Here is a 24,417-nt window from a genome sequence, read left to right as displayed (position 1 = left end):
TACTGCTGTATCTGCAGAAACTTACTGCTGGGAAATACAACTCTTATTTTATTTTTCTCGGCTTGTCAGCATCTAGTGCACACCAGTGGTACACAGTGTTAGACCACTCCATGGATCCATCCTCTGCTCTCCAGAGGATGGATCCAGGTCTCAGCACCCATGGGGAGGTTAAATCGTCTACAGCTCCAGATGCGGAGGCTGTGTACCCTCTTCTGGCCTCTGTGAGCACCAGGCACCCGGGTGGAACACATATATTCAGGCAAAGCCTTTGTACACATAATTCTTTAAAGAGCTACTAAAGTACTACTTTAGAAGCTACAACACAAGACTAATTTGTTTTATAACTTCAAAAATGTAGCCAACTGCTTTATTCATCCACATGCTTGAGTTAGAAAAAGCCAGGTACACTTTCTACTTGTTGGATGCTTTTAGCACTCTAGAGCACCTACTGTCTAGCTGGATTCCACACCACTGTGGAGATGCAGCCATGCGCTTCAGAACAGATGATTGGTTTCCTAACTTCCTCCCTCTTCATGTCTGGAAGCGCTCTTGGGGTCACCAGTGCTGTGGCTGGTGGGAGTACTAGTTAAAGACCACCCTCCAGCACACGAACCTGGAGCTTAGAAAGTGTCTAGCAGTTATGTGTGAAAATGCCTGCAGAGATTAATTTTAGAAAAACCCCAAAAATGGACATGGCTTTTCCTTTAATCCAGCCAATTCCGTGCTTTCATTTCCTACTAGATTTGTACATCACTTGGTACCATTAAGAAGCTGTGTGTGTATCAGTTACTTCCTTTTTCTTCCTGTAGGGTGACTAAATAAGGGCTGGGGTAGCACTGTGCCACACAGCTGCACTCCTAAACATTAAAGGAGTCACTCAACCAAACTCCCAAAGTAAAATCATGTTTAATGGTGTACATATAAATGCCCTTAAGTATATATTTGAACATTATAATTTAATGACTTAAATTATTTTGATAATCTTCCAACAGAACACTTGTGCTAGTATTCTGACTCTGGACTGATTGCATCAGTGCTCAGCTTTATCTTTTGGAGTGTTCTCCACACAGGGCTTTGCTCTATGATGTAAGCTTTAGTTGTTATCATTCTGTAGCAGATGCTGTCTATGTTTGGTTTGGAGGAAGTCTGAAAGAAGATGTTAACATGTAGCATTATTTACAGAAACAGTATTTTTGTAGGATTATATATTACAAAATCCATTCTGTTGGAGTGGTGGCACATGCTTGGGAGGTAGAGGCAGGTCGATATCTATAAGTTTGAAGCCAGCCTTGTCTACATGGAGAGTTTCAGGCTACCTAGAGGAAGAGTGAAATCCTGCCTCAAATGATAATAATTCAGTAAATGTCTCCTGATATCTATGCTAAAAATTTTTGTGTGAATTGGAGTGATGGAGAAGTACCTGACCTGCCAGAATAGTAAAGATTAAAATTGCTGGATTAAAATTCCCAGTTTCAACGGATACAATTACCACACAACTGCACCCAAGGCTCGGGGATCATTGCAAAAGGAGTCAGAAAGATTTTAAGAGCCAGAACAGGGTGTTTGCTGCAAGATTGTGTCTCCTAGGAATATCAGAAGCTGCAGCCATGAAGTCCCATCAACATGATGGTTAATGACCTAGAAAGAGTGACACCATCAGAAATGATGACATGATGGGGAAAGCTCAGGAGGCCCCAAGCTCAGACAAAGAACTGCAGGCAACTCAAAGATGCTGAGATCAAGAAAAAGTCTTTCCGGGGGGGGGAACCCCAAATTAGTTATGTAATACTAAGCTGCCAGCCTGGAAATCGAGTACAAGTAACATCACAGGGACTGAACAGGTTATGTGCATGGTTTTAGGAACACATATGCATGCAACAAAGAACAAGAGGCCATAAATTTGAAAGAGTGGCGTGTATGGGGCCTTTACAGGAGCAAATGGAGGAGAAAAATGAAATCTCAAAAATGTATTTAAAAACAAAACCTTAAAATCTCTGGCTAAGACATGTATTTGTGGGTGAGTATTTTTTCCCCAGGTGGCTTACCTTGGCTAGAGTGCACATAAGGTCAATGGCATTTACTGTGTTATGCACGGGAAGTACTCGTAAGTTACTGCCCAAGAATCTGAAAAGAGAGTGGTTAAGTAACTGACTGACACTTGCTGTCACAGGCAGGACAAGGAGAGGACAGAGCTCTGTTTTCGTCACGTGTTCAATCACACCCTGCACTGTGTCTCAGAAGACTGAAGTAGAATTCTGTATAACCAGAATTCAGTGCTCAGTCAATGTCCACTCCAGTCACCCTGACATAAGGAATAGCTGCCTGCCCTGTTTGAGTACACAGGACAGGTAATACATTTTATCTTTGAGCAAAAGAAAACTCAAGTGGCTAAAACCATTAGGAACTGAAGCAAATAAAACAGCATAAGAAGAACTGGCTGTGCCGTGCTTCCTACCTCTGCTGAATCCTGAACATGAGATTCCATTCCTCAGGCCCATGGAGTGAGGCAAATAGAACCAAAAAACTGTTTTGGTGAATGTTCATAAACTTCTCAATTTTGGTTAGAAATGTTTCCTCAGCTGATATACATTCTTTAGCATCCATCAATAAAAATGCAACTCCTAGAAAAAGTGAATATAATGACATTACATAGAACACATTTCATAAGCTCAAAAAGATCAGGACCTCAAACTCATAAGGAACAGAACCTGTTATTACAATTCTTATACAGCAAAATGGTTTGAATAATTCTTTGACATGCTCTCTATAGCAGAATTACTTGTTCTAAATATTTAAAGGAAAAACACTGGGCACATAAAGGTGATGCCTAGTTTTAATTAAAAGATTAAGTCTATTTTAAAAGTTCACCCTTCAAGCCAGGTGTGGCCGTGCACACCTAGAATCTTAGCATATGGAAGACTGAGACAGGAGAATTGTGGTCCAACACCATCCTGAGCTATCAAACCAGCCATCCAGAACTATGTAATGAGAACTTGCCTCAAAAAAAAAATCTTTCATAGTCAACTTTTTTGAAAACATTGACTGGCTTGTCAGAAAGGCTGTCCCAAAGGATGCAAGCAAACAGCCAAAGGAGACACACCGGGGCGGTGTGTAGGAGCTGAGTGTCCGCCCACAGCCACTACCTGACAAGCAGGGCACACACTCAGCGACTCGGAAGACCCTGCAGTGACTGCCAGAGGCTAGAGTCAGTGACAGAAAAGAAGTTCACAGTAAATCTCCAACTATAGCTTGTCGAAGAAACCTTCCTCCCAGAAGCTCGGGAACCACGTAAATTAATACAATCAAATGAGCAGATACCTGGAGCCCGAAACGGGCCCAACTTGTCAGAATGGCGTTGAGGGAACTGGGGTTAGTTATAGCTGTTCAGGAGTTGTAGGTAAGACAAATCCTTAGAAAGCAGCGTGGGAGTCCATTCTGACTAAATACATGTGCACACTTATGTAACCTCAGAATGTCACTGTCCTCTAGAACAGGGACAGAGAACTGCTATAAACATACCGATGACAACCAACACATACAGCCGCCAAAAATACTTTACTTTTTTCTCTCCAGAGAGTTTGCTAGTCAACTAGGAGGACTGATTTTGGATCTGGATAATTTCAGCATGAATGTCTTTCTAGGAGATTTGGAAATTCCACAATCTCTGCTGGAGTGGCAGATCTCCTAACAGAAGAATTTCTCTCTTTTTGATTTTGTGATGGTCTCGCTGTGTGGCCAGGCTCGCCTGGGACGCCCTGCCCTGGGACGCCCTACCCTGAGACGCTGGCTAGGTGTGATGGTGCACTCATGAGCTTCCCTCCTCCGTCCCTCTGTCCCCTCCCACGCAGTCATAGCTGTCCCTCCACACCTCCAAACCATCTTAGCTTAATTTAACTCCTGTGCTCTGCCATGACTCACACACAGTTTTATAATTTCAGGAGCATTTGTGTCCCCATAAAGTTCTTCAATGTTTACTTTTTTTAGAAAGTCAAAATAATGAGAAACTATCACATATTTGCTTGGGTGTGTAAATTCTGCCCAGGAATATATGCTGCCTCTATTAACAATTTATATTTATTGTTAGGCAAGTGCACTTTTCTATTTTCACCTCAGTTCCAAAGCAAGTCCTTTCCCATCCTCTACCAGACTCCACTTAACTAAAGAGGCATGTCCCACAGAGGCCCATGTGAGCGGCCTCTGCGGCCAGAGCAAAGCACAGCCCTGTGCTCCTCCAGAAGATAACATACCAAGCACTCATACCGCTACCAAACTGCAAAAATCGGCATGAACATCCACATATTTTACAAAGATCTTAAGTTAGCAAATACAAAATAGTAAAAAAAAAAAAAAAGGCAATTAACAAATATACTGTACCAGAGAGAGAAAATACAATGGATCCACTTTCCAATGTATCTGAATAGCGAACCTTGTGGCTTCGATTTTCTAGGGCAGTTGCAATCTCATAATTCTTAAAAGAATTTTCAGAAACACAAATGTAAGACATGCTTGAAATAATTTTTATTACAGCTAGCAAAAAAATTAAAAGCATTTAATGGATTGTTTTATCACAGTTTCACTTAAAGACTGGTCACCAAAGAAACAAATCTACTCTCTGAGGCAAAATAAACAAACAAAACAAAACAAAAAAAAAAGGAGTGAAACTATTTCTATTGAAATTTTGCTTATGTATCTGGAAAGAGTTAATGTTATTTAGGGACAAAAAAATACGGGCACTGTTAAAGCTAAGAATTATGAGAACTAGAGACAATTCTTTCCAAGGAATGAGCTGGCAAGCCTCTTCCATCATGAGTGGACAAATGCAGAGGCCGGGGGTTGTTTCAGAACACCATGCAGGCAACAACCAATTTCCTAATCCATGTGCTTACACTTGCTGGGCAGGCCAGAAAGCAAAGGTGACATACTTGTGTTCTGATTTAAACGTTACCATTAAAAATAATTACCTCACTTCTATTCCACCCAACAACTAGATGGTATCAGTCAAAAGGTGGAAACCTAAGTGATTGATAGAATTCCTAGCTGGTTGGAACTCCAGCTTGTTCGCCAAGGTCTTGGGGAGACAGCTCAGTGGGAAGGAACGCTTCCTGGGCAAGCACTAGGGACTGAGTTCAAATCCCCAGACGGCATGTGAAAAGCCAGGCCTGGTCACACGTGTCTAAACCCCAGGACTGGGCTTGCTGCCACCACCCAGCTCCACATGCAGCGACTGACTCAAGAACACCAGGAAGCGGGAGGCGAGCAGAGCACAGCAGCCTCTGCTGGCCTACGCCAGTGTGTGGGCAGGCATCTGCACCCACACACGCACAAATACACTACACACACGGACACATACACACAAACTCCATACCTAAGTTGACCTTATATTCTTCCTTCAGAACAATGTAATTTAAGCACTAGTCTAAAATATATGCTTCCTTTTCTTCCTAAAGAGAGTATTTTATGTTACTGAGCCCTTGTCCTGGAGCTCAACCATGGCCCTTTCTGTGTGGTTTTTAAATTGTACACCGCTTCCAGCAATGGCAAATTCAGTAATTTAGGCCAACTCTCCTGCTGAAAGAACCTGAAAAATGACAGTTTGGAAAAAAAAAAAAAAAAAAAAAAAAAGGAACTCTGTATAAATGCATCAAAAAGCTAGCAGGATAGAGAGAAATCGTAAGGCCAAGATCTACACAGAAATTCAAAGATATGACCCCAACATTTAGGCCAGTTCTGCCCCCAGGGTACCTGCCAACTCAAGAGGGACAGAGGGAAAGCTGAGCAGAGCTTCTGACAAAAGGAGAGCAGCTCTCACAGGAACACTGTCTGCCTCAAACCACTTCAATCCCGGGAAGTGGATTAAAGTGACGCCCAATTGCTAGTACTTCCAGCACCTCGGAGAAGCATTTCTCAATCAGGGCCTCTCAAAGCAGGTCTGCTGGTCACAGGAGAAAACAGCCTGCTTTCCCTGTTCTCCATAATTAGGACCATTCTAGATGCTCAGAAGGTTAGTTAACTAATACACAGCCTGGCTGGTCAAATTTAGCAAATAAAAAGAAACAACACTCAGTTAAATTTGAATTACAAATGTAAAATTTGTTTATAGTGCTTGGAATCAAATCAGGAGCTTTGCACATGTGCTCTACCATTGGCCAGCTTTGATATATTATTTAAAATATATCTTAAGTAATATTGAGGAATTATATTAAATGCATTATTCATCTGAAATTGAAGTTTCAGTTTTGCCTAGCAAACAGAGCATCGATTTAATCATGTTACAGAATTAGGGCCTTTATGGAAGAAGAGCATATTCTAAACATAGTATAGATCTCAAATTACTTATACAATTTAAAAATATAAATTACAACATATGCACACACACACACCAGCCAGACATGAAAGAGAACCACCACAGTTGCTAGGAAAAATGATCTACAGGGGATCCATATAATTGGGGTGACAGATATATATACCCTAAAATAGGACATGAAAGATGTTGGAAATGTTAGCAAAGAACTAAAATATAGGAAGGATATGACAGATTCACAAGAGCCAGCAAAGCTGGCCAAAATGTTTATCAGATTTTTAAAATTAAAAAGGAGTATATCAAGCAGAAAAAGAAACGAAACCAACAGAGAAGACGAATGGGAGAGGGACAAGGCAGAAGAGCAGAGAGTGGCAGCAAGTGGGTACACGCGGCAGCAACTTCAGAGCAAGGCTGGGAAAAACTAGCTGCAAATCATGAGGATTCATGTATCTTATGCTAATGATGTATAACCCTAAAATAATAAAGCAACAATGAGAAAGTGCTGGGTTGAGGAAAATAGGAAGCTTGAAAGTTTTCTAGAAATAATCCAGAATTTAAGACTCGGTTTTCCAAACTCTGTTTCATATCCATGAGACATGAAAACATGCCACTTGTTCAGGTTAGACCAAAGGCCGAGCAAGCACACCAGTGGGGGCACTCACCAGCGAAACTGCAGCGAGGGCTAGGAAACACTGGGCACTTGTTTGCGGCCTTTGTGGTTTTCCAGTGCTCTGGAGCCCATCAAAGGTTCTGAAGAGCAGTGCTTGCTGCTTACTAAAAACCTGCTTCATTTGTTTATACACCACAAGTAAAAAAAAAAACTGTAACCTTCCTGAATATACAGCACCTAGTAATATTCTTCAAAACTAGTATCTAGAAAATCTCACATGAAAGGAAATAGATTTAAACAGAAATATAACACAGCACTTAACTGAGCGAAAGTTTACTAGAAAATAAAAAATTCCAATATGAAAATCTTCCCCTTGGGAACAGCAAATTTCTGAGTTCACCTTAACACATTTAACCCCTATAATATGGATGAGTATTTGCAAATGTATAACTTATAAAATATACTCTCAACAGAGTATAAAACTTAAACCATTCTTTTCTATATTTCTTAAGAGAAAAGGAACACAAACAACTTTATTTTGCACACACTCCCGCCCCAACCTCCTGGTTTGGGGCTTGGACCCAGGGCTTCACAAACCCTAGCCAAGTGCTCTACAACTAAGAGACTTTCCCAGTCCAGGAAAGTATCTTTAAACCTCCGTCTCTAAGCTACCTATGCACATGAGGACTACAGGACGGAGGGAGGCTCCGCAGGGAAGGCGTCACCTCTGTGCAAGCGTACAGAAGAGAAAGCTACAGTCCAGTCTTTAATAATGATTCAAAAATGGCAGCAAGTGACACTGTAAGAGAACAACAAGAAAAACCTACAGTAACCAACTCATTCAACAAAGAACCACAAAGATTTGTTACTTAGGAACTTTTTGGCAAATAACACAAAAACTACAAAAACACTGAGCACCTCTGAATGCGCTGAATGCCCACACCATGCAGGTTCTGACCCAGTGAATATTTAGTGCACTGATGGATTAGACATCAGAACACACTAGCAAGACAGGGCAGCACATGCCTGTGTCCCCAGGACTTGGGACATAGGGGCAGGAGGACTGGAAGATCAGGAGAGAAGGCCACCCACAACTATAGCAAGTTTGAGGCTAGCCTTGTCTACATGAGACCCTGTCTCAGAAAAGTAAATAAGATAAGCACCAATAACAAAAACCCAGCTATTTTCAGAAGAGGCAGTACAGGAAATACAGAGCGCAGGGGCAGGAGCAGCAGCAAGTGCTGGCAAGCACCTTGCCTGGGGTGCAGGCCTGGGCCTTCAGCATCACAGCAACTGTGAGCCTGAGCCAGTAACAAGGACAACACTGGCTGGCTACAGCTTGCAAAGACTTAGTGAATCAGGGTTTTGAGTGTGAATGCAGAACATTTATAACTAATTGGGAAATCTGTTTAGAACATTTACTTCCTGTTCCCATAACTGGGGGTACTTGGAGACAAGGATGTTTCAAACACTGACACGGAGTTCAGGTTTGGTAAGTGAAGATCGCTTACCTTAAGCGATGAGCTGATGATGATGGTGGTTGTCCACCTTCTTCCTTCTTTTCCATCGCTCTCATCCATTGGGAGCCGTCCGATAAGCCCAGCTTCTAATGGTGCCACAATCAGAGAAGATGAAGAAGAAAGAAAACACAGTAAATAAATATAAGACAGCAAAGTTGGGCAATGGAAAAATGTCCTGTGCACCTCTGGCTACTCTGATCCTATGGTTGGTGTTAAGACAGTGGCTCATGCAGCCTGTGTTGCCTCAAACTCACCGGTCCGTCTTCCTCCCAAGTGCTTAGTGTGAACCACCGAGAAAGGTGGAAGTGTTATCATTTGTAAGCCGAAGTTACCCTACCAATATCAGGATACAAATAGAAGATGAAAACTCAGTTCTTACCCACAGTTATTACCCACAGTAGGAACATGAGAACAGCTCAATTTCTGTATTTCAATCTCAATTTTAGCATTTCTGGAAGTTCTTATGCCCATCCCCATGGGCCCATGGGACAAAGGCCAAGTGTCATACGAGCATAGAGTAGGTTGTAATGCAGGAAGAAAACCATTAACCTTTTACAGGCAATTCTGAATTCTATTCTGCAGGCAGATCCCACCTGCTACAGCAATCAAACTGGGTTTTGTAGGCTTCTCCAATAAAGAATAGAGGGTGCTTGGAGAAAAAGCTGACTGTAGGTCACAAGTGAGAAATCTGTAAGAGAAGCCAGGAGTCTGTACTGTCCAGAAGTAAGGGCATACTCAAAAACAAATACAAAAAACAAACCACACTGACAGGGAAATAAGGGCAGGGGAGGCCAAAGAAATGGCCAAAGGTGAGTGCAACAGTTTGAATGGAAAAAACAAACAGAAAACAGTACTGTGTTACAGTCTAAAGCACAAAACAACTCTTCAGGAGTCCACATTATACCATTTTAAACTAACTCCTGGCGGGGACTGTGCGCTGGGCTTCGTTTGCAAGAGCTCCTGCTCTGCAACGTGAAGGCTGCACTGAGTCTGGACCCCAGCAGCGTGGACAAAGCCAGGTATGGCGATGCGTGTGACGCCAGCACTCAACTGCAGAGACAGCCAGATCCTGAGAGCTCACTGGCCAGTTATCCTAGCTGAGTTTCCGGGTCACTAACTCTTACCTCAGGCCAAGAAATGGAGAACAGAGCAACGAGGAAGACACCCAGTGGCCCGCTCTGGTCTCTGTGTGCCCCACCCCCACCCCCAGCAGACAGGGGTTCTGTACGACGGACGCAGACCCTTTTAGGAACCTTTAGGTAGCCAGGTGTGGCACATCCAGCATTCAGGGAGGCAGAGGCAGTCCTATTTCTGTGAGTTCGAGGCCAGCCTGGTCTAAAAAGGGAGTCCAGGACAGCCAGGGCTATACAGAGAAACCCTGTCTGGAAAAACAAAAACCTTTTTAGTGAGGCTGCCCACGGTGACCTTCTGCCAAAGAGAGCAGTACGGAACGGGGTGGTAGCAGCTTCACACTGGGGAATCCTGCCAATACTACTTATTCACTGCTCACAGTCTACACTGATGATCAGGAAGCATGTCACCAGAGTCTGTCTTTGATACGATAAAGCCTTCCTTTCAGTAAACCATCTGATCCAAAGGAAAACAACTCTCAACAGAACGTCATCTTACAAATGATCTGAATAGCACTCCATAAAGAAGTCACAGCCATTAAAGTCAATCTGAAACATTCCAGTCTAAGTACCTATGGAAGTATTTCAATTAAACTCAATGTATTATCCAGGTTTTGATCCTGGAACAGGAAAAAAAAAAAAAAAAACCAAAAAAACATTGGGTAGAAAGTAAAAACCTTTGAACAAACTTAGATTTCAGTTAGTAATGATGTAGCAAGGTCAGTTCATTAACTGCAGCAGGCCCGCCATGCTAACATGTTAATGGGAAAACTGAGCAAATACGTTATTATTAATAACAACAAGAACTGGGTATCAGGCTATACAGGTGTCTTAGTTACTTTTATATGGCCATGACTCCATACCCCAGGCAACTTATAAAAGGAAGCCTTTAGTCTGGGGGCTCGTGGCTCCAGAGGGTGAGTCCTCCACCATCCTGGAGGGGAGCACGGCAGCAGGCAGTGGACAGCAGCTGATCGATCACACCTCACCCACAGCATGAGGCAGAGGCAGCCTAACTGGGAGTGGCGTGGGCTGTTGAAACCTCAAAGCCCACTCCCAGTGACACACCTCCTCCAACAAGGCCACACCTCCTAATCCTTCCCAAGCAGTTTCACCAACTGGGGACCAAATATGCAAACACATTGCCTACAGGGCCGTTCTCATTCAAACCACAAGGACATACTCTGCATTACTGTCTCGTCTCAATTTTGTGTAAACTGGAGTGTTCTAAAGATAGCTTACTCAGGACGGAAGAAATGCCTCCAAAGTTGAAAGTGTGTATTAGTCTTGTAGAGGACCAAAGTCTGAGCCCCTGAATTCACAGCAGGGGCTAGAAACCACTTATGACTCAGAGGATCTGATGCCTCTGGCACCCTTGGGCACCACATGTACAAACCCACACAGACTCACACCATATGCAAAACTGAAAATAGTAAAACCTTTAACAGAGAATTGTTTTTCTGCATGCATGTTTATGCACTGCGTATGTACCTAGTGGCCACAGAGGCCAGAACTGGAGTTACAGACAGTTGTGAGGGACGATGTGGGTGCTGGGAATTGAACTCTGGTCCTCTGGAAAAGCAGCCAGTGCTCTTAACTGCTGTCTCTCCAGCACCCAAGTAATAAATCTTTAAAATGATAAAAGTTCACCTACAAAATAATTTTCCTTAAAAGCTTATTAGAAGTCCTGTCTACTCCAAGAAACTGAGCCTTCAAACAAAATGAGACTTATTCAGAATTTGCCTTACTTAGTATATTTTCTCCATAAGATTTAGAGATGTATTTTATTTCACCAACTAAGGCATAAAACTTTTAATGCAAACTAAATTTATACTCTGCATGTTACCTAACACAGAAGTAGCTCAAAGCAAAATTTAGAAACCAACCAATGCAAACCTGAGTCACTCTGGGTGCCGGAGTTAGTATCCAAGGCAGTTTCACTCCACTTTTGAACAGCTCTAATAATCAGCAAGTTCTCCCTGCTGAGTTGAAACCAGCTGCTCCCTAATTTCCTCATTTATTGCATGAATGAAGAGATGACAATAGGTCTCTGAGAGGAACGACATTTTGCGGTGTTATGTAACCCAGCACTTGATCGGCGTTGAATGAAGTGGATTCACCTCCCACCCTAATGGCAGCTACGTGATGATACAGCCATACAGTGCAGACGTGGCAATGTTTATAGTTATAACCTGAGTGCTGCTTGGTGTGTGTGGATCAGCAATAGGTAACATTTGTTTAACTTACATAACTTATAACATACATTGTTTATACTTAGGTTTGAAAAAAAAACACACAGGAAGGGATTTTGAGCATGGAAAAGTGGGAAAAGTATTGGGGTCAGTAATTTCCCAAAGGTGGAGTGTTGAAGATTAGAAATCAGAAAACTAGGGCTAGGAAGGCAACGTTCCCTCAGTATTTTCACGGGGAAAGTAGGCTAGCAGTCAAGACAGGAACGCATTCCCTCCCGAGTGCCCTAACTTGAGCGCCATCACCACGCCTCCAACTGGTGGCCTACTGCTGAAAGGATCCTGGACCACAGCGCCGGAGCGTGATGGCCCGCGCTTAGAGTGCGCCTGCTCTCCCGGAGGACGGGCTTCAAGCCCCGCACCCCGTCCCCTGAACCGCCAGCCCTGGGGTCCCTGACACTCTTCTGCTCTCCTTGGACACTGAATGCGTGTGGCGCACAGACAACCACACACAAAAATTCAAAAACAACGAAAAACTTAACACTACCGAGCTGCCCTCGAGTCCTGGGCTTTTACTGTTCAAGACTGAGGATGTTCTCACATTTAGCTACGTTCAGCAAGTGCTGCAGAGTAATTCTGGCAAGCCACCTTCCCTGCTCGTGGGACCCGGGCGCTCGCGGCGTGCCTTGGCCTTCATCTTCAACTCAAGGCTGAGAGGCATCCACACCGCACCCACCGAGGCAGCGCTCTTCCGCCAGGGCCTCAGGGGAAGGAGGGCAGGCTCCTCCCTCAGGCCCTGGCGACCCAGGGCCGCAGACGCACCTGACTACAGCTCGCGCTCCTCCTGCACGCCCAGCGGCCTCAGCCCCGCGACGCCCCGCCGCAACAGCAGCTGAGCATGCTGGGTGTGGGCGCATGCGCAGCCGCGGTGCATGCTGGGCGTGGGCGCATGCGCAGCCGCGGTGCACGCTGGGCGTGGGCGCATGCGCAGCCGCAGACCCGAGCGGAGGCGGGTGCAGGAGCGTCGTCCGCCAAGGAGAGCAGGCTTCCCTCAGTAGAGGCAGGCAGGTGTCGTGCAAATTGAGAGAGAGACTTAGATTCTATGTGACGGCTCTGTATGTAAAATGGACACCCTGTATCAGTTCTTTTTTGGACTCCGGTTTTCAGACCTGAACGAAGTTTAACACATTATTTAATCGCATTATTTATTCAGAGTGATGAGAGCTTCAAAAAGAAGGGCGGAGTAAGTCTTAGATTAGATTTCTATTCTAGGGGCTGGAGAGAGAGTTCAGTGTATTGCTCTTCTGGAGGACCTGCCTTAAATTCCCGGTGCCCATGTGTGGCTGGGCCGCTGGTAACTACAGCGCCAGGAGTTCAATACCTCTACACTCCATAGGCACCCACAAACATGGCACAAACTCCCCTTCCCCCGCACACACTTACATACGATAAAAAAGATTAATATTCTAACAGCAGAATATTCTGTGCATGTGTGTTATATTCCTGAACACAAAGAAAGGCTCTAGGAAAAAAAATCTTTTGACACTTAAAGATTAATTTTTTCCAAAAGGTAAGCATTTTAGAAGTTTAACATTTCGTATAACTAATACTAAAATTAACTACAGTCCTTTGTGCTCCCTTTGAACAATTGTTAAAAGAGGACAGGATGGATGAGAAGAGTGAAGAAGCTGCCCCGGCCACGCTGCTCCGGCAGGGCAGGGCTGGTGTTGCAGAAAGAACCTGGAAGGCTTTCTGATGCACAAAAGGCTAACAGCAGAGGAGCAGGAGAGGTGTCCAGTGCTGAGCAGCAGAGCCTGGACTGAGACTTTGAGACTTGCTCCCTCTCCGAAATGATAGGACGCTCGATGCAGACACTTACCGGGACTAAGAGCAGGGCCTCCAGTTCTGAGGGTGCAAAGTAGGGTATTTTGTAAGAGGGTGCTTACGAGAATAAGGAAGAATAAAAAGACATTTACTGTGAACTTCGTGCTAAGCACTCTACCAGAGCCCGCATTCACACAACTTCATAGTTGTTCTCCATAAACTCTAAGGTGATGGTTTTCTAATTTTAAAATAAGAAAAAGTTGAGATTTAGGCTAAGACAGAAGACCTTGTGAACAAAGAGCTGAGCGTCTCAGAGGTGGAGGACGCATTCCTGCTTGTCCATGCTCCTTCACACACGGATCCTTTATGACATCTGGAACACACCGTTGAGATCAAGCGCAGCAAACGTGACAACAGGAGGTGGTGATCGGAGTTACCTGCACCTGTTTTCTTCACATTTGATGTGACCTGGAAACTGCACAGTGTCTGTCAGGTCCTCTCTCTGCCATGTTCTAGACAGCTGTTCCACGTGGCCTGAATCTCTGTGTCCACCCCCTCCCAGAGCACATACTGAAACCAAGTGGAATAGCACTGAGAGGTCTCTACGGGTCTTCCGCAGGTCTTGAGGCATCCGCTCTCACCAGCTGGAAGTAATGTTCTGTGATTCTGACAGGTGAAGCCAGAGCTAAAAGGTGTGATGGGGCTGGAGAGATGGCTCAGTGGTTAAGAGCACCTGGGCTTGGCTCCCAGCACACGTGTTGTAACTCCAGTTCCAGAAGCTCTGACACACTCTTCTGAATCCCAAGGGCACTGGGCGTACGCTTAGCGCACATCCACACACGCAGGCGAAGGCACATTCCTACACATAAACATAAGTCAATTTAAAGAACCTGAAAAGAGGGGTAAAGGTGCCATCTATGAGCAGTGGAGCCGCACCGAAGGGTGGCTTCCTAGTTTCTTAGTCTTGGACTTCTCTGCCTTCAAAGTTGCAAGTGATGAATTGCACCTGTAAGCCATTTCTTTGTCTAAGGTGGTTTGATACGGCAGCCTCGCAGACCAATTCTCTCTTCACGTGACCAGTGCTTATACAGCATATCTGAAATTACAGTTTCGTTCCCCAGAACCGATTTTTGAAAGAAACCCTCCAGCATTTCTTCCTTTGCTCCCATCAGAGGTGATATATCTACAATTAGTAAGTTACAGTTCATAACTCTAAACTAATTACACTAGAATTTAAATACAACCCCCCCCAGGAGTGATCTTCCATGGATGCCTCTAACACACCCACCTCCTCCCATTGTCTGCACGCAGTGATCTTTATCTCCCTGCACTTAGAGCAGGCACACTTTATGTTCCCTTTGTACGGCTTGTCCTTCAGGCAGGCATCAGGTCCCAGGTCTTCTTGCTTATCAAAGAAAATTGTTCCAGCAGCTTTTGCTGGAGGCTGGTTTAAGGTTAATTACTGACCCTCAGGATCCAGTCCCTGCCCGCCGATACACCCACCCATCCTTGCTTGTGTAAACCTGCCTGAAACATATCTGATGGGTGCGTTAAATGGCCTACACCTGGGCAGGGCAGAATGGGGTTCTCGTGGCTAAGCTTCCCCAGGCTTCTGAGGAGGGAAGAATTGTGAGAATCCAGGAGACAGACGACAGGAAGAGAGAAGGAAGGAGGACGCTGTGATGGAATAGATGGAGAAGCAAGCACGTGGGGCTGGGAGGAAGGGCTCCAGTAATGGCATGAAAAGGCCCAGATGAAGAGTAAAAGCAAGTATTTATAAGATTATGGATGGAAGACGGGAGGATTAAGGAGGATGGCATTGGATGGGAGCCGGGAGATGGATGGTGAGGTGGTTCAGAAAGCGTAGGTAGGAGTATCTGCCCGGCCCAAGGTAAATAAAGTGATTATAAATCTAACAGTGTCCGTGTCTTGTTATTTGTGATAGCGGGTTAGATAATACCGCCATGATAATCTTAGGGCTAATACTAAACGTTATACAGCCCAGTACTCATTTTTAATTTACGACTAACTTCCTGGTTCTTTTATCACCAATTGCCTCTTCTCCACCAAGTATTCTGAATAGAAAACAATCTGTTATTTCTCCCATCTTAAAATCTCTTCTGGACCCCACTTCCTGCTCTGTTTTCTTTTTATCAAAGCTCAGACGTTTATAAGCTGTTTCTAATGTAACTTCTCTCACTAGTTATTACATTTAATCAGGGCTTTCCTGTTCACCACAGAAACTGCTTGAGTAGGCCGTTCCTAAACCGGGCAGACAATTGCTAGTCCTGAGTAATCGGCAGCATTTGTCTATTTCACGCTCCAGAAATGTTTCCTGTCTCCCTGGGGCCGCACTGGTTACCTCTTAATCTTAGAAAGTGTTTGCAGTATTGGAGCTTGCCCCTTGGGTGTCATGTACTCTGGACAGGGGCTCTGCCACAGAGCTATCTTCACAGCCCACGCTCTGGTTTTTGTTGTGAGACATGTCTCACTATGCTTCCTGACAGGCCTTGAGCTTGGGCTTCAAGCCTCCACCTCTGAAGTAGCTGGGATTGGTGCCACCAGGCACGGTGTAGCCTTTATTTTCCAAAATTTTTTTGAGACGGTCTTGTTTAGATAGCCCAAGGTTGGCCTCAAACTTTAGGGCTCGAGTGAGTCTCCTGCCTCGGTTCCCTGAGGCTGCAGACACAGGTGTGCGCCGGGGCTCCTGACCCAAGCCCTTCCTCTTCAAGTATTCTAAGGTCAGTCCTCAGCCCTCTTTTCTTCTCCGGCTCGTTTATCTGCCGTGATTGCATAATGTAGACATCTAGACCATGCCATCCACTCACAAATCCCGGATCTCCATCTCGCCCCTCCCTGAAGGGCGCCTGCGTTAGCTTCTCTGTCCAAGGCGCTCTCCAGATGGCATCCGAGCTCACGATCTGATCCCTTCTTCGAATCCTAGGTCAAGTACCACATTTCAGCAGACACATTTCTGGCCCCTCCCGTAGAGTGGAGACCGGCTTCTAACCCCTCTGAGCACAGCCTGCTTTGTCTTAGCCCTTGTCTCTCTCTGACGTTCGGCGCAAGGTGCTCGTGTGTTGCTGGCTAGAGCTTTGCTTCTCCCCAGAAGGTAAAAACCCACCCAGGAGCTAGGCTTTTCACCAGCTTGGGATGCCTCCCCGGAATGGTGTCTGTTTTGACGTGGGAGAGAGGACAAGGGGCCTCGGGAAGCCAGCAGTGCTAAACACGGGGGTTGTCTCCTCAAGGAGGAAAGGCATACCCGGTTTCCACCCAGAAGCTGGGCGTGGATGCAGCTGATGGCCCCGTGACCCAAGCTGTCTGCAGGGCCAAGCCACACTTAGGCCCCAGACTCCTCCTCCCCAGACTTTTATCCTGAGCATTGTTTCTCAGGCAACAGAGCCGTCCTTGTGAAAGAGGGAGGTCACACGTACTTTGCAGAAGCGTTTTGATGTAGTCACACCTTAAGCTTAACTGTGAACATGGGATTGGGATAACTGCTACCAGGAAACCCTCCCCCGCCCCGATTACATTGCACGGGAATGCCTAGAAAAATAAACCGCCCTGGGTCAGACTCTAGAGGTTTGAGCAGCACCAGCTACTGAGTCGTGAACCAGATTTCCTTCTGTGTCACGGGGTCTGCCAGCCGTAGTGTTTGCAGAGATGATAATAAAATGATAAAAGCAATGTGGCTGTATCAGCCATCCTCCTGTTTACAGCGCGGATCAAACTTCAAATGTTAGTAGCTGGAAGATGCATAGTGATTGGCTGGAAGCACTGCTTGCCCCTGCACGTGCTGGGAAACCCCGTCCGCCCTCCTCCCCAAGTCTGCCTGCCACCCCAATCCCCGCCCGAGTGCTCAGCTCTTAGCCATGTACAAACCCAGCACCTGGCTGGCACGGCATCACCCGTGGCCTACAATCTACAAAATGTCCCTGTGCTAGCCGGGTGTGTGACTCCCTCAGGTTCACTGCTGATGAACGGAGCAGAGCCTAATAAATCTGCCTTTATCTGCTTTTCATCTGGTCTAATCCAGCCTGTAACTGCCGGACAGAGCAGACAGAGAGAGAGACAGAGACAGAGCAAGAGAGCCTATTACATAGCGCCAGTGGGAGTTCATCTTATCACAGTTCTTAGCCCTATCACTCTCAGGCTTTGGTTTTTATTTCCAGCTTTGGTCTTCTGGGTTAGTCTGCCCAGGAGGCGTTTTCTAGAAATACATGTTTCATAGCTAATTCCACTAAACAGGTTTTATCTAGGGTGCTTGTGTGTGACTTCAATTCATCTATTGCTAGAACATGGTTGTTGAGTTGTGCTTTTAAAGGCGCCTATGTAATCCAGCCTCAAATAGAGCGCAGTGGAAAACTGAAATATATTTGGTGACTCTATAACGGCCTGACTCTTCTACTCACTGTTTCCTGGAATTTCTAGATAGAAATATGTTTGGTTTGCCTTTCTTCTTAGAGTCCAGACATTCTTAATTTAGAAGCTATAAGAAAGTCACAATGAGAAATTCCATAAATTAGATTCTCAGATTGAGAAGTTATACTTTAACTTGAAAGCACAGAATCAATACAACTATTGAGTGTTTGACAAACCTTTCACATTATTTCCAGAGTGACAAGCTGCTGTGAGATTCAGAGATTAACTTGATGCTCTGGGGAGGCGTCTGTTCTACGAACAGCAGCAGACTCCCTGACCTACTTGAGGCCTGAATGCTTGGATAGCTGTGACAGTGAATGTATTCCATAACCCTGTTACTCAGCTGCAGACCCTAGCAGGCGTCTTTTGAAGGTCCACTGCACATTCTCTTTGTTTGCTGCTTCTCTTTGATGTTTTTTGTTTTTGTTTTTTGGGGCAGGGTCTCACTGTGCAAGCCTGGTGACCTTGACCTCACAAAGTTGGCCTGCTTCTGCCTCTGCCTCCCTTGTTCTGGGATTAAAGGTTGTGCCACCGCGCCTGCCAGCTCCATCCCTGATGATTCTTACTATCATGTTATAATTCAAAGGAAAAGGTAAAGCACACACGCAGGCATGCTTGCTCGCTCACCTATAAAGACTGAAACCTGAGGAAAGCTTTTGTAGCTGTTTCAAGTGTCTCCCACCACGTTTTAAATATGCAGAAAGCTGACACAATTGCTGTATTCTCTAGAATGACTGTGTGTGTCTGTGTGTGTCAGTCAGCTTTCTGTTCTATAGCTAAATGCCTGTGATAGCCAACTTACATGAAGGAAGCTGATCTGGGCTCAGTTTCCGTCCACTCGCATACATCCTGTTGTTTTGGGCCCGAGGCAATGCATTATGTCACGTTGGTTGGTTGTGTGGAGAACGGCCTTTTCATCCATGTGAGCCGGGAAAGGCTGGGTCCAGCTAAATCTCCCTGTCAGGGGCACACTCCTGATGGCATGACTTGCTCCCATTAGGCCCACTTCTTCCCAAAGTCACACCACCTCACAGTAGTGCCGTGGCCTAGGGAGCAAATCTTCACAACATCAGTGTACAAAGTCTCATTTTAAATTGAATTAAAATGACTTACTAAGCAGCTTAGTGCAATCAAGCCAGTGCTGTTGTGACGGCTGCTGGCTGTTCAGCCCTGGCAGTATTTCTATGCTTATATCCGTTTGGATCCGTGAGAGTATGGCTTAGGCAATGAAGGCAGAACACTTGGTTTCCACTCAAAACACTGCCGAAGATTCCTGCACCTTCCTGCTTTGCCCGTCTGTCCCCTTTGACTGCATCTCTACTTGCTCTAGCTGACTCTTTGGAGAATCCAGGCTTGTCAGCTGACAGGCTATGAGGCCAGCTATAATCCAGCCCCGAGCTCCTGAAAGTTAAGGCCTGCTTCTAGATTCTTAGCTTTGTCAAAGGGAACTGCCTTCCGCCCTCCCTCGGTCATGCGCCAAGAACAACCACAATGAAAACATCACATTCACGCACGTCTGTCAACAAACACTTTGAAATGTGCATGGAAGTAGGCCGGTGATGGCTGAGGCTTCAAGGCTGCTCAGGCCTCCCGCAGGCACCACACGCTGTTGGAAAGGAACAAAGGTGAGGCTTGTCTCTCTGCCTCTGCTGGGCCGAGGGTCTGGGTGAGAGGGAAGCCCGTGCTCTCACTCTTCCGGCAGTCTGTTCCTTCCGAAGCAGCCAGGGTCCTGTCGGCGCCGCCTGGCTCCTCTGGGTCTCCGGTTTCGTGGAGAGATGATGTGCTCCAGGAAGGCAGGAGCGCCAGAGGCAGGCCGTGTGTGCTGAGAACAGCAGCCGCACAGGGTGTCGGCGGGCGTGGGCACAGGCTCAGTCTCTGGCCAGGAATTATCCTGCCAGCTCCATTAATTCACAGTAACATGTAGGCAAAGCTGGCCAAGCAAAACTGCAAGGGATGGCGCCTGGTGCACATGGGTGCTGACGTCAGCACTGGGACACACGCAGCGGGGCACGGCTGGGGACACGCAGGTGGGCTGGGGACACGCAGGTGGGCTGGGGACACACAGGTGGGCAGGGGGCACACAAAGGTGGGCGGGGGATACACAGGTGGGCAGGGCGGGGGGGGTGCATCCCCTCTGTGGATAAACCCAGGTCTTCGGACTGTTCCTTGTGGAAAGCTGATGGAAGCCCAGAGCACGGCAGAGGAGACCCCCAGAGAGGAGACCCCGGCTGTGCGTCGGTGCGCAGCGCGGCCTCTCCGCCGTCAGGATGCCTCTTCTGGGCCACCTCTGATCTTCCTGTGAGACCATCTCGGGCCGGCCGTGACCTTCGGGCTTAAGCAATCTTGTCTTGGTTTTCTGAGAGTCTGGGACAAACTAAGCTACACAAAGACCCGACCTGACCAGATCAAAACTCTGTAAGAGTACACGAGACACCTTTCAACAGGCAGGTTCTATAGACTAAGACAAGCGCTGTGAAGGTCCGGTGGGTGGGGACCAGCATGGCCTCCAGTCACATGACAGCAGGAAAGTCCAGGCGCCGAGCAGGCCCGCCCAGCCTTCCGGTGGACAACAGGCTACGGCTCCGTCCGAGGAATAACACTGTGTGTTAACGTTCCAGGCCCTCCCCGTGCTGATCTGTGAACCCATCGGCCTCTGCGCCTCCTGCACCTTCATGGGTGTCCCAGTCAGTGAACTCCAGTGAGCAGGTTTGCTCAAGATGCGCCTTTTTCCTTCGTACCATCTCGCCAGCCCCAAGCAGGAGTTTTCAAGTAGGACTCCAGTTACTTGGGGAATTCTCAAAAAATTAACTCCAAAATGTTCTATTTAAGGATAACAATAAAAACAAATCAGCACAAAAGGTTAATGGAACAGGTAGTTCACAAGGAATAAGTAAAAACAGTCGGTAAACATGAACTCTAAGTGCTTTTACCACCAGCTGATGAGAGGTCAGAGTCAAACAAGGATGAGCTTCCCTCTCACTTGGTCGGCGGGACGGTCATTAAGCTAACAGCGGCCATGCTATGAGGGCTCAGGAGCCAGATGCTGGGGTAAAAACCTGCTAGCTCAGAGGCAGAGAGAACAGCTGGCTGACCTTCCTTCACAGCTCACGTGCCAGAAGAAAAAGCCCCAAAGCCCAAAGCTAAAAGCTTGCTAGCCCAGGAGAAAGCTCAAGGCCAAGGGGACAGCTACCAATGAGGAACTGCCCGAGGAGCTGACCTTGGCTTTACTAAATCCTGTGTACAGAAAGCTCTCGGATTAAAGGGGCGCTTTGGTGTGGTGAGCCACACCAAAGAAAAGATAGGTTTTTACCGTTCACAATCTCGGGGTTCACAATGAGATGGAGTATCCTGCTTTGATGGATCTACCCGTGTAACCCCGCCATTCCATTCCTGGATGTTTACCCAAAGCACTGCAAGGCAGCCTGTCACATTTGTGCATAGCTGTTTGTTATTAGGTTATATATCAACCTGGGTGTGTGACCCAGAAGTGCAGATACTGAGAATGTGGTAAATATACCTGTCTTAGGATTTCATCACCGCGAAGAGACACCCCAACCATGGCAGCTCTTATAAAGGAAAGCGTTTAATTGCTGCTGGCTTGCAGGTCATGGCGGGAAGCATGGCAGCCTGCAGGCAGACATGGTGCTGGAGGAGCTGAGTTCTACGCCTTGATCCACAGGCAGCAGCAGGAGACTGTGAGCCACATTAGGTGGAGCTTGAGCATAGGAGAGCTCACAGCCGGCCCCCACAGTGACACACTTCCCCACAAGGCTACACCTCCTAACAGTGCCACTCCTCTGGCAATGTCTGATGTCCAAACGCCCTTCATGTCTGCAAGTCCTTTCAGCTTTGTTGATTGCAGCTCTCTTTTTTCTCTCGGGGAGGATCTGCTCCCTGTTAGCAGCTTCCCTAGGCAGGTGTCCCATAGCTCAGGCATCTCTAACATCTAGGGGTCTCCAAGGCAACCCAGGCTTCACTTTCACAACTTCATGTATTGGCCTCTCTGGGCGTCCGTGCAGACACACCCCTGCCACACTCCCGGCCTCAGCAACTTTCCTCTTCTAAAGCTGCTTTCTTCCATTCTTGACTCTTAACCGCATGGCGAAGCTGTCAAGTTCTGCTGCTGCTGGGGCTGGAACGTGGCCCCTTCGTAATTACATCTTCACCAGCTTTCTGGTTTTGATGGTTCCTTCACTGCCTAAACTTGGCTGTCCTGGAACTTGCTCTGTAGATCAGGATGGGCTTGAACTCCGAGATTCTTCTGCCTCTGCCTCTGGAGTGCTGAGATTAAAGGTGCATGCCGCCACCACACTGGAGACTCAGGCAGAATTTTTTGGACAAGGGCAAAAAGCCGCCACATTACATACTAAAATACCACAAGAAGGTTCTCTAGGCAACATGCTAACATTCTTCCCCTGGGGAGCCAAGGCCCGATGGTTCCAGGCACCATCAGCAACACTGTCTTCCATGCTCTTGCTAGTGTAGCCCATCAGGCATCTCTTAAATCATTCCACTGCTTTCCTAAACAAAATCCCCAAATCCTCGTTCCTCCAAACAAAAGTATGGTCAAGCCTATGGCGGCGATACCCCACTCCTGGTACCGACTTCTGTCTTGGTTAGGTTTTACTGTGTGAAGAGACACCAGGGCCATAGCAACTCTTATAAAGGAAAACATTTAATTGGGGTTGGCTTACAGTTTCAAAGATTTAGTCCATTATCGTCATGGCAGGAAGCACAGCAGTGCACAGGCAGACACAGTGCTGGAGGAGTCCAGACTTCTACATCTTGATCCACAGGCAGCAGAAGGGGACTGTGTCACACTGAATGTAGCCTGATCACGGGAGACCTCAAAGCCAGTCCCCAGAGTGACACACCTCCTAATAGTGCCATTCTGTATGGACCAAGCATTCAAACATGTGAGTCTATGGGGGCCATGCCTATTCAAACCACCACATAAGCAAAATGAAAATATTTTCAGCCACGTAGAAGAACTAAGTTATGTCATTTTCAGAAAGAAAGAGGCAACTGAAGATGGTCGTGTGCAGCTGAGTCAGTCAGCTCTGAAAGACAAACACTGAGTGTTTTCTCTCATTTATGGTACCTAGATTTTATAAAATCATAAATGTACATGCAAAAGTAGAAGCAAAACCGTTTATCAGAACAAGAAAACTAACAGAAGGGGGAAGTGGAGGAAGAGGAGCGTTTACAGAAGGGGGATATGCTCATAGTACATTGACACTTCTGTAAGGTCTGTGTGTGACAGTGCCGTGTGCAGTGAATGCACCCTAATCAGGGTTGAGCACAGCAAGATGGCTTACCAGGGAAAAGCAAGGTGCCTCCAAGCCTGACGGTCTGAGCTACATCTCTGGGAAGGAACAAACCACCTCTCCTAAGATGTTCTCTGACATCTGCTTATGCACCATGGCAAACACATGTGTATACACACACACACACACCTGTACTTACATAATAAATGAAAATGTAAAGAAATGTTACAAATAAAGAAGTACTTCAATGATACAAAAATGCAACCAGAGAATTCAACCCACGTTGACAATGAAAAAGACTTGATTGTAGAATGAAACTGTTAGTGGGGATTTGCAGGACTCCACTGTGTCTTACCAAGGCCAGTTCAATTATATCTCAAACATATTGTCATGTTTGAATTGAAAAAAGAAAAATGTTTCAACCAGCAATGCCCAGTCTCCTGTTTTCCTGCTACAGGCTGAGACATCTTATTAAACAACGTTACATATGATGTGTTCGTCTGTTTAAAAACTCTTTAAGGGGCTGGAAAGATGGCTCAGTGGTTAAGAGCACTGTCTGCTCTTCCAAAAGACCTGGGTTCAATTCCCAGCACCCACATGGCAGTTCACAACTGTCTGTAATGCCCATTCCAAAGGATCTGACACCTTCACACTAATGCACATAGAATAAAGTTAAATAAATTAAAAAAAAAAAAACTCTTTAAATGTTTGCAGAGATGGCTGCCCACCCTTTCCAGCTTCATTTGCTGTTCCATCTTCTGTTGGTGTTTAACTTATGTAAGAATGAAGTTTCCTGGAGGCTGAGGAGGTGGCTCAGTATTAGGGGCCATGCAGCCCTGAGTGCTGCTAGTTTGGATCCTCAACCCCAGTAAATGCTGGGTGGGTGTGGTCCACCTCAGAAGGTGGAAAGGGAATCCAAAGACAAGCTGGCCAGCCAGCAGCCATATCTAAAGCTCTGGGTTTGGCTGAGAAACCCTGTAGCAGATGATTCCCAGCTGCCAAGAGCCATAGTGCACTGGTGTATCTCTAAAATTCCATCATGGTGTGAACCTTCATTCTTACTGAGCAAACCTACAGGATCTTACTGAAGATGCACTGCTGTTTGGATGAATTAATACCTGATTATGGAATTCCTGATTTGATTCAAACAATTT

At 46.2% G+C, this 24,417-nt stretch overlaps 1 protein-coding gene across 1 annotated transcript in view; it reads right to left on the bottom strand.

The window, feature by feature from the left end:
* Positions 1-893: 893 nt before the first annotated feature.
* The window catches only part of C3H1orf146 (chromosome 3 C1orf146 homolog), a 36,243-nt gene continuing 12,719 nt past the window's right edge, over positions 894-24,417 (bottom strand). Inside the window, exons 2-6 of the mRNA XM_021637883.2 lie at positions 8,423-8,517; positions 4,375-4,468; positions 2,456-2,621; positions 2,046-2,124; positions 894-1,146 (exon numbers count right to left, since the gene is read on the bottom strand). Coding sequence (XP_021493558.2) covers positions 1,003-1,146; positions 2,046-2,124; positions 2,456-2,621; positions 4,375-4,468; positions 8,423-8,491 — 552 coding nt within the window. The 5' untranslated portion in view covers positions 8,492-8,517 and the 3' untranslated portion in view covers positions 894-1,002. The remainder of the gene's footprint in view (positions 1,147-2,045; positions 2,125-2,455; positions 2,622-4,374; positions 4,469-8,422; positions 8,518-24,417) is intronic.

Source organism: Meriones unguiculatus, chromosome 3 (genome assembly GCF_030254825.1).
Source record: "Meriones unguiculatus strain TT.TT164.6M chromosome 3, Bangor_MerUng_6.1, whole genome shotgun sequence".
Classification (NCBI taxonomy): Eukaryota; Metazoa; Chordata; class Mammalia; order Rodentia; family Muridae; genus Meriones; species Meriones unguiculatus.
The sequence above is the reverse complement of the archived record's forward strand: the minus strand, read 5'-3'. Positions and strand labels throughout refer to the sequence as shown.